General features: G+C 37.9%; 1 protein-coding gene across 1 annotated transcript in view; it reads right to left on the bottom strand.

Annotated features, from left to right (window-relative positions):
- JADE3 (jade family PHD finger 3) overlaps positions 1-15,798 on the bottom strand; it is a 50,978-nt gene that overhangs the window by 5,051 nt on the left and 30,129 nt on the right. Inside the window, exons 5-9 of the mRNA XM_063305028.1 lie at positions 15,031-15,221; positions 13,420-13,631; positions 8,453-8,620; positions 1,777-1,893; positions 465-935 (exon numbers count right to left, since the gene is read on the bottom strand). Coding sequence (XP_063161098.1) covers positions 465-935; positions 1,777-1,893; positions 8,453-8,620; positions 13,420-13,631; positions 15,031-15,221 — 1,159 coding nt within the window. The remainder of the gene's footprint in view (positions 1-464; positions 936-1,776; positions 1,894-8,452; positions 8,621-13,419; positions 13,632-15,030; positions 15,222-15,798) is intronic.

Below are 15,798 nucleotides of genomic sequence, written 5' to 3'. Positions count from 1 at the left end.
AAATTCTAAGATTTGAAGTCCACAGAACTGGAAGGCACCGGAAGGCTGCACTATTGTTTTTCTCATCACTGTCAGGTCAATCAGCAGCCTCTGCTCCATTGTCCCCAATGTAAGCATGCAGATAGACAACTGATCATCCAACGAGCACAGCCAGTATCTCTACAGTATTGTAAACAAGTAAGTCAACTGGACTGTACAACTCAGGCACTATCTATTCAGTGGGACAACATGGCAGATGGATGCAAAGTTTCATGTACATTCATAGTCTTCCCAGATGGAACTGCTGCTGCAAATTTTGCACTACGGAAGTCCCAAAAGTATCTCATACCTTGAGTAGTACAGTTAAGATATCCATAAACTACCTTCCATTCTGGCTATTATTCTATCCCTCATTCTCCAGTATAGAGTTTTTTCTTGTTTCTCCTAGTGCAACAGCTCCCTTTATAAGATCATTAACCACTCACCCTCTCTAAATCCTGTCTCAAATGCATGAACATCCTCATTCGAGTATGAATGCTATCTTCTTTTGGCTGAATCAAGCCATTTTCTTCATCCTCCTTGGGAGGAAATAACGGTTTATTAAAGTTACTCTTCCTTTTTAATTTCCAGTAATTAAAGATCAGGTCCACGGTGAGCTTAGGAAGCCCCAGTTCTGCTGCAACATCATCTATTCTCACTAGTGAGTAAAACTCTTCCTCCAGTTCCTGAAGTTTCTGAGCACGCAAACTGGTTTTCTCACTCTCAGTTTGCTTCTGGTCTACTGTGCTCTTGAGGTTTTCTGTATCAGGTATCAAGTTTTGCTTGGTTTTGCTATGCTTTAGACAATATGACTTGAACTTGACTTCATCACCATCATCCAGGATTGTTTTCATTTCTAAGCTATGCTCAAAGGCACATGTGACATGAAAGGCAGTGATACAGCTCTTCACAGAGCACTGTTGAATGAAAAAAATCAAGCATCACCAGAACAGAACAGAATACTGAAAATTTGCTTAACAAAGCTCTCATAATTATACTGGCCCACACACCAAGTTACAGATGATACTAAAGAAACATTGCTTCCAGCAATGCACTTGTATCGCTCCCCAAGTCTTTGGCCACTTCTGGAGTCCCTCCTCCAGTACCTGCCTCCAAAACTAGATCACTAGCATGGATTCACAGCTTCCTGACACACAAACACAGTTAGTAATAATTCAAGATTTAAATAGCACTTTTGAGCAAATCATCTCCTTCAAGAAGTTGCATGTTTTTCTGGGTTTGCACCACAGATCCCAGAAAAAAGCATGTGTCCGTGTGACGGGGTGAGCTTCCGTTGCTAGTCCCAGTTCCTGCCAACCTAGCAGTTTGAAAACATGCAAATGTGAGTAGATTAATAGGTACTGCTTCGGCGGGCAGGTAACGGCGTTCCGTTCAGTCATGCAGGCCACATGACCACGGAAGTGTCTACGGACAAACGCTGGCTCTTTGGCTTTGAAATGGAGATGAGCACCGCCCCCTAGAGTCGGACACGACTGGACTTAATGTCAAGGGAAACCTTTACCTTTACCTACCACAACCCTAAAAATGCCTAAAAATCTCATTTAACATCCACTTTCTTTTTCCAAAGACCAAAGATTTCTAAAAACTATTTACCTGGGAACAAAGCAGCTGCCAAATGTGTATGCCTTCCTCATATTATGAGGTAGTTACTTGGTATCAATCAGAATGAGATGTGCTTACTAGTGCACAATTTCAATTCTTTAACCTCAAAGATCACAACACAGAATCAGCACATACCTGAATACAAGCACCAGTTTTCAGTTTGCATAAACTGCAAACTAAAGCCCATCTACTTGGAGGAATGTGGGACACTTTTGTAATTGGTTCCATCCTTTCTGGACAAGCAATGCTTACCTACAAAGCAAAATATCCAACACATTTGCTGACATTTCCAGAAAGAACTAGTTTGCAAACCAGGCAAAAAATTTGAGCCAACAGTAATTATGGTACTAGGGTAAGTTTATAAATACAGTAGAGGCTAAAAGTGCTAAAAATTGAAATGAAATTAATTTCTTCATTTCTGACAAGGTTCTTAGGTTCGTCTTTAATACAGTAAAAATATAATAAAATACTACAGTTTCACTGCTCTGAATAGAACTGATTAATAAATATGATATAAACAGCCACAAGGGGAAAGTGATAGAATAATAATAATAATGACGCAAATAGCACAACTTCAAACATCAGATTGAAAGTACCCAAGGGTGAGATTTGTATCATGGTATGACCATATGCACTGCAATTTTTCATCACTATGGTTCACTGTAGCTGCCACAGGTTTATAGAGGAAGTTGAGGTTTTAAGAATCACATGTATCTTCAACAAAAATAGGCTGGTTGGGCATGGCTAGCCACAGGAGAAGATGCCAACTGCGCTCATCCTGACCCAGCTTTTTTGCTGATGTTTGCCAATTACTTTTAACTAATGTCCAACTAATTGGCAAGATTAATAATAAAAAAGTTGTCTAAGAAGGGCAATCCTCAAAATGGCAGAGGAGTTAACGCTTATATGGATGAATCAAAGACAGCTGAGACAGCACCCAGCACTAGTAATAAAGAAGAAATGATGGTTGGGGGAGGAGGAGGAGGAAAATGTCCCATCAGAGGGCACTAAAGCCAACTGCCACCCAAAAAAAGCCTTGAGGTTGACTCAATAGGAAATCTGATTAAGCAACTTAAGAATTAAACAAGGAGTGGGATAAATCAGCCACCTTGATTTGAAAGGACTTGGCAGTATGTTTGAACAAGTTAATTTACAATTAAAAGATTTGCCTTCTCAAGTTTTAGAGGTCACCCAGACTACCAGCAAAGCATATGATGATGCTATGAAAAATGAGCTTGATAATGGAGGAAAAGCTCTAAAAGATATTAATGACATCAGATTGGATTTAGCTGATATACAGGATGGAAACAGAAGAAATAATTTGAGAATTAAAAGAATCGGGAAAACCAGGAAAGACTAATTTAATCAGATATCGTATCTCAAAACTGAGTAACAATCTACCAGATTTAAAGCTTTCAGATAACAATGCAGAGCGTGCCCATACAGTCTTCTCTCCTAAGTCCAATCAGATGCAAAAACCAAGAGATAGAAGCTTTGTAATAAGGTGAAAGAAAACAGATTTTAGACTAAAAGAGATAAATTGCCATGGAGATAAAGTGTTATTTTCCCAAGATATTAGTCTTGTCACACTACAAAGGAAGGCCTTCAAACCTCTAACAAAAGAATTGTGTTGTTGTTTATTCGTTTAGTCGCTTCCGACTCTTCGTGACTTCATGGACCAGCCCACGCCAGAGCTTCCTGTCGGTCGTCAACACCCCCAGCTTCCTCAGGGACGAGTCCGTCACCTCTAGAATATCATCCATCCATCTTGCCCTTGGTCGGCCCCTCTTCCTTTTGCCTTCCACTCTCCCTAGCATCAGCATCTTCTCCAGGGTGTCCTGTCTTCTCATTATGTGGCCAAAGTATTTCAGTTTGGCCTTTAATATCATTCCCTCAAGTGAAAACTCTGGCTTTATTTCCTGGAGGATGGACTGGTTTGATCTTCTTGCAGTCCAAGGCACTCTCAGAATTTTCCTCCAACACCACAGTTCAAAAGCATCGATCTTCCTTCGCTCAGCCTTCCTTATGGTCCAGCTCTCGCAGCCATATGTTACTACGGGGAACACCATTGCTTTAACTATGCGGACCTTTGTTGTCAGTGTGATGTCTCTGCTCTTAACTATTTTATCGAGATTTGTCATTGCTCTTCTTCCAAGGATTAAGCGTCTTCTGATTTCCTGACTGCAGTCAGCATCTGCAGTAATCTTCGCACCTAGGAATACAAAGTCTTTCACTGCTTCTACATTTTCTCCCTCTATTTGCCAGTTATCAATCAAGCTGGTTGCCATAATCTTGGTTTTTTTGAGGTTTAGCTGCAAGCCAGCTTTTGCACTTTCTTCTTTCACCTTCATCATAAGGCTCCTCAGTTCCTCTTCGCTTTCAGCCATCAAAGTGGTATCATCTGCATATCTGAGATTGTTAATGTTTCTTCCAGCGATTTTAACTCCAGCCTTGGATTCCTCAAGGCCAGCTTGTCGCATGATGTGTTCTGCATACAAGTTGAATAGGTAGGGTGAGAGGATACAGCCCTGCCGTACTCCTTTCCCAATCTTAAACCAGTCTGTTGTTCCGTGGTCTGTTCTTACTGTTGCTACTTGGCCGTTATACAGATTCTTCAGGAGGCATACAAGATGACTTGGTATCCCCATACCACTAAGAACTTGCCACAATTTGTTATGGTCCACACAGTCAAAGGCTTTAGAATAGTCAATAAAACAGAAATAGATGTTTTTCTGAAACTCCCTGGCTTTTTCCATTATCCAGCGGATATTGGCAATTTGGTCCCTAGTTCCTCTGCCTTTTCTAAACCCAGCTTGTACATCTGGCAATTCTCGCTCCATGAACTGCTGAAGTCTACCTTGCAGGATCTTGAGCATTACCTTACTGGCATGTGAAATGAGTGCCACTGTTCGATAGTTTGAACATTCTTTAGTGTTTCCCTTTTTTGGTATGGGGATATAAGTTGATTTTTTCCAGTCTGATGGTCATTCTTGTGTTTTCCAAATTTGCTGGCATATAGCATGCATTACCTTGACAGCATCATCTTGCAAGATTTTGAACAGTTCAGCTGGGATGCCGTCGTCTCCTGTTGCCTTGTTATTAGCAATGCTTCTTAAGGCCCACTCAACCTCACTCTTCAGGATGTCTGGCTCTAGCTCACTGACCACACCGTCAAAGCTATCCCCGATATTGTTATCCTTCCTATACAGGTCTTCCGTATATTCTTGCCACCTTTTCTTGATCTCTTCTTCTTCTGTTAGGTCCTTGCCATCTTTGTTTTTGATCATACCCATTTTTGCCTGGAATTTACCTCCAATGTTTCTAATTTTCTGGAAGAGGTCTCTTGTCCTTCCTATTCTATTGTCTTCTTCCACTTCCGCACATTGCTTGTTTAAAAATAATTCCTTATCTCTTCTGGCTAACCTCTGGAATTTTGCATTTAATTGGGCATATCTCCCCCTATCACTGTTGCCTTTTGCTTTCCTTCTTTCTTGGGCTACTTCTAGTGTCTCAGCAGACAGCCATTTTGCCTTCTTGGTTTTCTCTTTCTTTGGGATGTATTTTGTTGCTGCCTCCTGAACAATGCTGCCAACTTCTGTCCAGAGTTCTTCCGGGACCCTATCTACTAAGTCCAGTCCCTTAAATCTATTCTTCACCTCCACTGCATATTCCTTAGGAATATTAGTGAGCTCATATCTAGCTGATCTGTGGGTCTTCCCTAATCTCTTTAGTCTGATCCTAAATTGTGCAAGAAGAAGTTCATGATCTGAACTACAGTCAGCTCCAGGCCTTGTTTTTACCGACTGTACAGATGTCCGCCACCTTTGGCTGCAAAGGATGTAATCAATCTGATTTCGGTGTTGTCCATCTGGTGAAGTCCATGTATAAAGCCGTCTCTTAGGTTGTTGGAAGAGAGTGTTTGTTATGCAGAGTGAATTGTCTTGGCAAAATTCTATCAGCCTATGGCCTGCTTCATTTTGTTCTCCCAGGCCATACTTACCTGTAATTCGACGTGTCATTTGACTGCCCACCTTAGCATTCCAGTCTCCTGTGATGAAAATAACATCTCTTTTAGGCATGTTGTCCAGTAGGTGCTGCAGATCCTCATAGAACTGCTCTACTTCAGCTTCTTCAGCATTTGTGGTTGGGGCATATATTTGGATCACTGTGATGTTAGATGGCTTGCCCTGAATTCGAATTGAGATCATTCTGTCGTTTTTTGGGTTGTATCCAAGCACTGCTTTAGCCACTTTACTATTAATTATGAAGGCTACTCCATTTCTTCTGTGGTCCTCTTGTCCACAGTAGTAGATCTGGTGGTCATTTGATGTGAAGTGGCCCATTCCAGTCCATTTCAGTTCACTGACGCCCAGAATGTCTATCTTTAATCTTGACATCTCACCAATAACCACATCCAATTTGCCCTGGCTCATAGATCTTACATTCCAGGTTCCAATGGTGTGTTGATCCTTAGAACATCGGATTCGCCGTTCACCACCAGCACCGTCGGCCGCTAGCCGTCCTTTCGGCTTTGAGCTAGCTGCGTCATCACGTCTGGGGCTAGTTGAGCTCATCCTCTGTTCCTCCCCAGTAGCATTTTGACCATCTTCCGACCTGGGGGTCTCACCTTCTGATGGTATACCGACATATCTCTGGTTGTACTGATCCATTTAGTTTTCACGGCAAGAATACTGGGGTGGGTTGCCATTACTCCAAAAAAAAAAAAAAGACAAAGGGGGGGGTCACTTTCACACTAATTCGATTTCAGTTACAAGGAAGAGAAATTATTTCTGTACTCCCAGAGGTGAAGAAAGTCTTAATAAACCTAAATAAGGCTTCATGAAGAATTAATAAATAACAAGCTTTGAGATTTAAAAGATTCATATAACTTCATGAGAAAACAGGACAATAGGATAATTCAGTTTATGACACACAGGTTGGTTGCTGGTTATAGCAAAAATGTTTGATGTTGTTTGTATTAGTTGGGAAATAAGTAAGACAAAACAGGGAGGACAGCAAGATATTATCTGGAAGTTAATATAAATACAAGGTGAGTTGGGAACAGAGGAGCTAGAGCTCCACACAGCACTCACCTAAACTAGACCAATTAGGGGATCTAATTAATAATCTGTGAACTCTTTTCCCTTGGGGTCTAAATGGTTTGGAGGGTGCAGCTGGGAGGAGGAGATGGAGAAAGAAGCTGGGAAAGGCTGGGAAAGAAGGGAACAGGGGCAAAAGGGATAGATAGAGTATGACAGTTGGGGTTTCATTGTTGGTAAGTCTGTTTTGTAGGAATGGTAAACAAAACAAGAATAGCAGCAATATAATAGGGCAATGGGAGAACAATAGGATAGTTTCATCAAATGTGAGGGGATTAGGTGATTCAATAAAAACTAGAATTAATAAATACTTAAAATCCTTCAATCCATCTGTTGTTAGGCTACAAGAAATATGCATCAGAATGTATTTATTAAGGATAAATATTTTGGAGGGCAATTATTTGCAGAAGGAACTACTGTAGCAAGACAAAAGAGGTAGCCATCCTAATAAAGCTAATATGGACTTTAAGGTAGAAAAGATTCAAAAATGACGAGGGAAGATTTACCGTTATTAAAGGGAAGATTGACAATAAGAGCATAACATAAGTTTCTATATATGCACCAAATCAGGATCAGTCAGGGTTTATAGAAAAAGTAATGAAAGTCTTAAATAAATTAGGCTGGGAGAATTTGGTTCTTGGGGGAGATTTAAATATTGATGCAGGTACACCAAGTAATTAAACAGGTTGTCATAAAAACAAAAGGTTCAAAAATAGAAGATTAGCATTCAAGAGATTGCAGAATTTGATACAAATGCATGAGCTTACAGATATATATACATACATATATATATATATCACTTCAAATTTAGTCACTGCCCATCTCACTTATTTAGGGTACTATACATCCAATGACAAAGGGCTTTACATATTGTTCAAGTACTGTAGGCCTCAATCTCACTCAAGAATAGATTGTATTTGGGCCTCAGCAATATTTTTGAATCAACCCAAATAGAGATTACACTAATACATATCTCAGACCATGCTCCAGAGATTTTGGGGCTTAATTTTGATGACAAAACACCATTTACCCATTTTCAACATTTTAAATCTAGATTGCTATTTAATTTGCAAGTAAAAAAAAACATTAAGCTCAGAATTTTATTTTTTTGAGAAAACGGTACAGAGCAACATTCTTAACCATGAGATGGGATGCCATGAAGACGGTAATAAGAGGTGGAATGTATAAGTCAAATGAGCAAAATAAAAATAATGTACATAGATGAATGCATTGGGATTATTACACATTTTTGAAGAGACAGATATAAACTAAATAAAAAGAAGCTTGTTGTGTTCTTACTCCTGGCTTCAAAATTAAGAGTTGCTCAAAACTGGAAATTTCTAGATAACCTATCACTGAATAATTGGTGCTAAAAGTACGGTCAATTGCTCTTATAAAAAAAGTTGCTGATAATATTCGAATACCAACTTCTTAGATGGATGAATCACAGTTTTACTGGATCTGGAAAGTTATATTACTAACAACAACAACTCTCCTTTTGATAAATTAAATGTTATAGGTAACCTATGATTGAATGTTAAGATATATTTTGGGGGGCTGTTATCTTGTATTCCTGCCTTATAGAATATTAAAAATGAAAAATAAAACAAAAACCAGGCTTGTTGTTGTATCACAGAATCTTTTCCTTGCATATAAACAGTATAGACAAAAGGACTGTGATAAAAGATAGCATGTAATTAATATATTCATACCTCTGGAATCCAGAGAGCACAACTCACATGTGCCCACTTAGTACCCGTTCTTGTGGCTTTCATAGCTCCACCCCTCTTTGGACACAGGAGACACTGAGGGTGTATACCTAGAACACAAGTACGGCAAAGCCAACTCCCCTCAGGAACTTTTAGGATACCATAGCATGCCTGGAGATGAAAAAGAAAACACTGTTTTGTATAAGGAAGAAATATATAATATCTATCTTCATCAATTTTAACCACAGTATATTTTTACACACACAAATTTTCAAAGCAGTCAGCGATTTCCTAGCTATCTAAAACACAACAAACAGAAAAATCACCTTTTCGTTAATAAATTACGTTTTATTTTATTCATAGAGATATAAAGGGAATATGCATAAAAGGCGCAGGTGCAGCTTCTCAGAAGAAAATGGAACTTGGGTAGCAAGTTCTCTTCAGTACCAGCATACAAACAAGGAACAGACTACAAATATAAAGTAGCAGTTCCTTTTATAAGCATTAGCAATTTAGGAAAGGAGCTCTTTATGGCACATATGGTTTTCCTATTCACACCATCTATAAAATAACCTGGAAAAGTGCTCTAAATGGCCTTAGGAGTGAAGAATCTCAAAAAGACTATAGTTGCATCAAAAATGTTCTAGTTTTATCCAGTAGGGGGCACGCTTGGCCAAGCATAAATTTAGAAAAGGAACTCCTCCAATATCCTTCTATACACTTTCGTGAGTGCTCCAATGTTATTAACCAGGATCATTTTATGAAGTTTAGAAACACATTGCTTTCTGCCCTGTTTCTTTCCTATTGTTCAAAGATAACCATTTAGAAGATAACTTTCCTTAGTAACTTTCCTTATGAACTCTTAAAAATATTAATAGACTCAGACTTGGAAATCTAATTCCTTATTCAATGTAAGAATTAATTTAAACCTTCTCCAAGAGATGGCTGCTCAGCCTCTGCCTGAACACAAAGCTCACCACATCTCATATCTGCACTGAAGACACATTCTGAAATATTCCTCCCTCCCCTCTCTGATAAGCACGATTGATTGTTACATCAGCTGCATTCAAGATTTGAATGCCCATCAATATAGACACAGTGCAAATCCAGGCATATCTATTCAGAAATCCTGGGGTATTTCCCAAAGCACATATCCATAAGAACAGAAACTTAAGAACAAGGAGGAGAGTCAACTTAAGAACAAGGAGGAGAGTCGTATCAGGCTGAAATGATGTTTGAGTTTTTCAAAGATGATGATTTATTTCAACTGGGGGAGGGTCATGATACAGTGCAGGAATCAATATTCCATTCAAGATAAAAACCAGAAGAGGCATTCAGAGACTTCTCTCCAACACTTGAAGAGGACGACCTTGTCTTTTTAGTTCTGATCCAGTTGGGGGGTGCATTCATCTCCCCTAACATTCACAGGAGGAAATAACTGCTATTCAGATCTCACCTTCTGGCAAGGACTAAAGCAAGACAGAGAACTACTGTACTGCTGACAGCCAGAGGATGCCTTCTATGATTCCTTTCACTGTGACCCTCCTTCTGGGGCCTGGAGATCATGTAATGTTTTTTAGAAGTTGTATTGCTAGTGTAGTGAATGACTAAGACTAAACCCTAAAATGGGGCAAATAGCAACTGAACATCTGAACATTACCTTGCCAGACATTCTGGAATGTGATCGGTGGATAGATGATGCAGAGTGAGAGGACACTGTATGGCAGGGAAGAAATCTTGAATTGAACTCTGTGGGCAGCCCAGTCAGAGCTGCAGCAAAGGAAGGTTGTGGGGGAGGTCTTTTCTGTATCAGCACTTTCCTCCCATTTCAGGGACAGGAGAAAAACGTATTGCCAAGGATGTGAGGAAGAGCCATTTGAATCAATTCCTATACTCTTTTTTTTCCCCATATGGTGACCAGAATTGTAGACTGAGATCGATAACAGAGATAACTTGCACAGTAGGATGAAATTATTACTTCTCATGACTGGAACCAACAGTTCTAGTGATATAACTGAAAGTTGCATTTGTATGCTTTGTCACTATTACTTCTTTTAGTGGCATCTCCTGCCGAAAGTTAGCAACCATCAGTGCTATTTGTTATCTTAGGTTATTGCCCAAAAACTGCACTTTTGCCAAACCATGTATGTAGATTTTTTTTAGCCAGGATATGCTTGGTCATCTAGAGATGCGTTTACCTTCAATCTTTCCTTGTGTAATTAACTAAAGTACTCGATATTTCTTGTGGTACATCATGAGCCTTAAATATTTCAATTTCCTTTACACAATTTCATATTTGCTTATTCTTTGGAGGGCTCTCTCATTTCATACATGTTCAACCCATAATATTTAAAATAACCTTCTGTAAATTTCCAAGGCTTCTGTTCTCATTATTGTAATTTGGTCACTGTCCTCCATAAAATAAACTGGCAAGATTTAATACCATAAATCTGCCAAAAAATTTGCAATCTTAAGTTCCAACAACTTATTTTTCAAGAAGCTACCCTTATCTGTTCTATCCTGTTTCTTCTTCCCATGTTACTATTCCATCTATCGTTCAAAATACCACTTGGGTATTTTATACATTGTACCCTCTGCATGTGCTTTCCTGTAAGCATACAAAACAGTAATATTCAGTTCACAGATTTTATTTTTAATGATAATCTTTACTTTTATTGTCTTCTGATTTATATTTAGCCCATAAAATTTGATTAACATTTATAAACGTTGCTCGCTAATAGAACAATATCTGCATAAATTATTATTTATACCACTAACATTTGTATCTTCTTGGCATTCTTCTGAAGAATCTTAGAAAATAGATTCAGAATGTATTTTAAATATCAACAATGGTAATGCAGATTATTATCACACATCATATAATATTTGAAATAATTTTTTTTTCTTCAACTTTAAAAGCTGTTGTTTGTTTCTAGTATAAATTCATAATGATGCATTTTGTCTCTATCATCCAACCCATTTTTAATATATTTAGTTCAATCTAATGCATTTTCATACAGTCCTCAATATGCATAAATACCCACTTTCACATCTCTACAATGTTTTACTAGTTTTCATATGCTAAAAAAAACATTCCTGCTACCTAATACATTCCTGAATCCAAATTATGTTACATACTCAAAACAGTTTCACATTTCTGAAATATTATCTCATTTATGAGTGGACGAATATTTATAAAACATGACTCATCAAGCTTATCATACAGGATTCATTACATCTTTGTGCTGTTTGTTTGAGATAGAACAGTAAACACAGATATTATCTGGAATCATTCCTGTATTGTATAATATGTCGAACAATTTGTTAAGGTATCTATCGCAGTTTTATTAATTTTAATATTTTTACAGAAATATCATCAGATCCTATGCCTTTTATTCTTTAAATTGATTGTATTTATATGAAGGGTCCTATATCCATGTTTAGGTAATTATAATGTCTTGGTGTAGCATAACAGTGGAAGACTGGACTGGACTACTGCAACATGCTCTATATGGGACCACCCTTAAAGGGTATTCGGAATCTCCAGCTAGTGCAGAATTGCAATGGCAAGGGTAGTTAATGGTGCCAGTTATTCAGTGCATGTAACACCACTGCTCCACAAACTGCACTGGCTTCCAGTGTGCTTCTGGATACAATTCAAGGTGCTGGTAGTTACTTTAAAGCCCTTCATGGCTTGGGACTGGGTTACTTACCCAATTTGGCAAGAGGGGCATGCTTTGGGTACCATCAGCTAAGGAGTGTTGGCTGATGGGGCCCAGAAGGACAGCCTTTTCTGCCATGGTGCCCACCCTTTAGGACATCATCCCTCAGAGATCAGACTAGCCCCGACCCTGCTGGCCTTTCGTAAGGCCTTGAAAACTGCCTGAGCCTGGGGTCCAGGTGTGTGATGGAGCTGTTTTCTGCTTATGTTAATGATGGCTTTATGATTCCAAGCTGCTGTGTGTTTCTATTTTTGTACTGCATGTTTTTTTATCGATTTTATTGTAAGCCACCCAGAGGTCACGAATGTAACCGATATAAACCGGCTAAATAAATAAATAAATAATATAATATACAAAAAGTTGTTTCATGTATATTTCCAGGTATGTAATATATTCACATTTTGTGTACACCTGTAACTTGATTTTTAATTCATATATTTAGCTTTCAAAACTTCAGTTTCGCTACATCACTTACCAATTTCTCTTTGCACTTCAAATTTTTCTGATTTTCTGATGCTTTCCTGAATATTTTTACTTGTTTTTTTAGTTCTAAAATTTTGTCATACATCCCTTCTTTTATGACAATTTGCATCAATAATTTAATAATGAATGAAAACTATTAATCAATAACCAATAGTTTTCATTCACTTCATTCATGCTTCTGTTAACATTTCCCACTTGTTTCATAATCGTATTTATATTTTCTATGATAAATTTTGGATCCTGGAGTTTGCTCTTGTCATTTCTATTATGTTCCTTTGTCCTCTATCAGGGATATTTGCAGATGGCATAATTCATCAGGTCACAATACAGTACATTTTTGTTACGTCAGTAACATCTTCTACACATCACTGTTACAATGTCCTGCTAGCGTTACGACTAACTATCCATAGCTACTTATTCAACAGAGCTATTTGTCTGCTTGTTTGTTTTCTATCCCGCCTTTATTTTTTTTATCAATAACTCTAGGCAGTGAACATACCTAATACTCCCTCCTCCTCCTATTTTCCCCACAACAACAACCCTGTGAGGTGAGTTGGGCTGAGAGAGCGCGACTGGCCCAAGGTCACCCAGCCGGCCTATCATAGCTAACTATTATATTTAACGGCCATCTGACTATGTAATAACAAAATCTCGTGTTTCCTTATACTTCTTAGCATATTTTCAAAAACCGCTTAAAAATCCCTAGTTTCAACAAAGACGTCTGAATGTTGCGTTCAAATTAGCAAAGAATTAAACCTAACAAACCTGATGCACACAGATGTTACATTTATCACAAAACACCATATCATTTCCATCTTCACTATCAGGAGATCGGCACACATCACAGATTACATCTTCATCGTATTCTATACCAAGCCCTTCCTCTGTTTCAATGGCATGGTTCATATTCTCATGACAGTGACGTTCCAGGACTTCTACCATTTTCTCCATAGTATTTTCATCAAGCTGTCCATATCCTGCCAAATGGTAAAAATTACTGTTAAACATGGTACACTGAAAATTGCCTCAATAATGTCTCTTCAAATCTTTCACTTTCAAAGCATATTCCCATTTAGCATTAGTTATGAAGCTGATTTTCACTTTAGCATGGGTTTATCAGAGTGGTTTTTGTTTTGCAGAATTAATTCTGTTCCCCACTGCAGCCATGAGAAGAAAGAGGAAGAGACATAAATAATAACAAGAATAATAATGAAGAAGATACGATGAGATTGGGGAAGACTGTTTTTAGAAAAGGAGATAGGATGAAGACAAAGCAGCTCTGTCCTGAACCAAAGGCAAAAAAAATAATTACAGAATATTCATGGTATCTCTGATTTCTTTCTTGATTTGCGATCCTGACTTGATAAGACATAATCCATTGTTCTATGTCTCTTACCAATAAACTAAGAAACATCATGCAATTAATAATAAAATATGTTGTTTGAACTGGGCCTGTCTGCATTTAGTAAATATTTTCTAAACACCAGGAAAAAAAAATGTTCAGCAAGCTTATATTCTGGTTTTATAAAGAGAGATGGCTGTCATATAATCACATCTTAGTAAGCCATATTACATTTCCTTGAGTCCCAAAGACCTTGTTTCTACAGCCTGTCCAATTAGGAATGGAAGGAAAGGGCAGTTTATGACAGATATGAATGAAGGTGGATTTAGCTTAGTCAAGTTAAGAGGCAATCTCTTTAAAATAACTTGTCACTAACAGACACAAAAATCAGAATTATGCATTACTATGTCAATTTGTATTATTGCCGAGTAATAGAATAGGATTTTAAGTGTATGACTTCTAAGAATTATGATATGCTCTACTGCAAGGTTTCTCAACCAGGGTTCCGTGGAACCCTAGGGTACTGCAAGAGGTCGCTAGGGGTTTCCTGGAAGATCATGATTTAAAAAATTATTTCAAATTCGGGCAACTTCACATTAAAAAGGTCAGTTTCATTCTTTATTTTTACTTATACTGTTAATGCATATATACAGGCCTACACACGAAACAAATAATTTTGTAACTTCTGGCCTATATTTGAGCCTAAATGTGCAGGGGTTCCCTGAGGCCTGAAAAATATTTCAAGGGTTCCTCCAGGGTCAAAAAAGTTGAGAAAGGCTGCTCTGCTGGGTGCCACTAATTTCAGGCTAGGTGGTATATTATTAGTAGTAGCTCCCTGCTTTTTATTTATATATAGTTTAAATATATAAAATATATACGAAACAAATTCTAGCTATTCCTTAAAACTCTACAAACCTACTGTAATAATGGGAAAGGAATGATAGAACCACATATCAGTGTATATATCTTTCATTTCAGAACTGTTAGATTGCATTTTTTATCTGTTAAACAAATTATTATTTTTGCTTTCTCACCCATTTCAGCAAGTTCCTCATTTACTTCCTGAAGCCAGAAGATATCCATGTCATCCAAGTCATAACGACACATTGATTCTGCCAATTCTAGAATGTTGATGTAGCCAGGTTCAGCAGACTCTTGACTTGAACAACGGATGTACTTTCTGGGCCGTGTATAAAGTACTTGCTTCACCTTTTCTGCTACAATTCTAAGCAGCAAAACATTACAGTGAGCTACAAACCCTCTGGAGAAAGAACTCTTGTGGAAGTCAGGCAAAAATGACAAGGTATTTCATACTTCAGGTACCCTTAGGCCAAAGGACAGAGTCTGAACAATTTTAAATTGTTCAGAATATTGCTATTTACCAAAGGATCACCTATTAGTAACTGATTTGATCACTAACAATCTGTTGGTACATTCAACCAGTACCAAACCAGTGCCACAGTAGTACGTTTAAACAAAAGACACAAGCAAAATCTGTACTGAATAACCATACAGAAAAGTACTTCCTAGAATCTGCCTTGAATTATGGCCATTCAGTACATTAGAGGAAAAAATTAAAGCCCAATATATTTTGGAACAAATACTTATGACTCTAGTTGGTCAAACAAGCAGTTTTTGGGAGGTAGTTTTTATATACACAAACATTAGTTCAGCTTTGAAATAGGGTCTGGTGGCAAAGACAATAGTTGTATTCCTACTGGTATCAGGTAATGAAATAAAGGATGGTAATTATCAAGTTTTGGTGTACTGAAACATCTAAAATTGTTATTCTGTTAAGATAT

The sequence above is a fragment of the Candoia aspera genome, chromosome 5 (assembly GCF_035149785.1).
Source record: "Candoia aspera isolate rCanAsp1 chromosome 5, rCanAsp1.hap2, whole genome shotgun sequence".
NCBI lineage: Eukaryota > Metazoa > Chordata > Lepidosauria > Squamata > Boidae > Candoia > Candoia aspera.
Note: the sequence above shows the minus strand (reverse complement) of the source record. Positions and strands in the feature narration are given on the sequence as shown.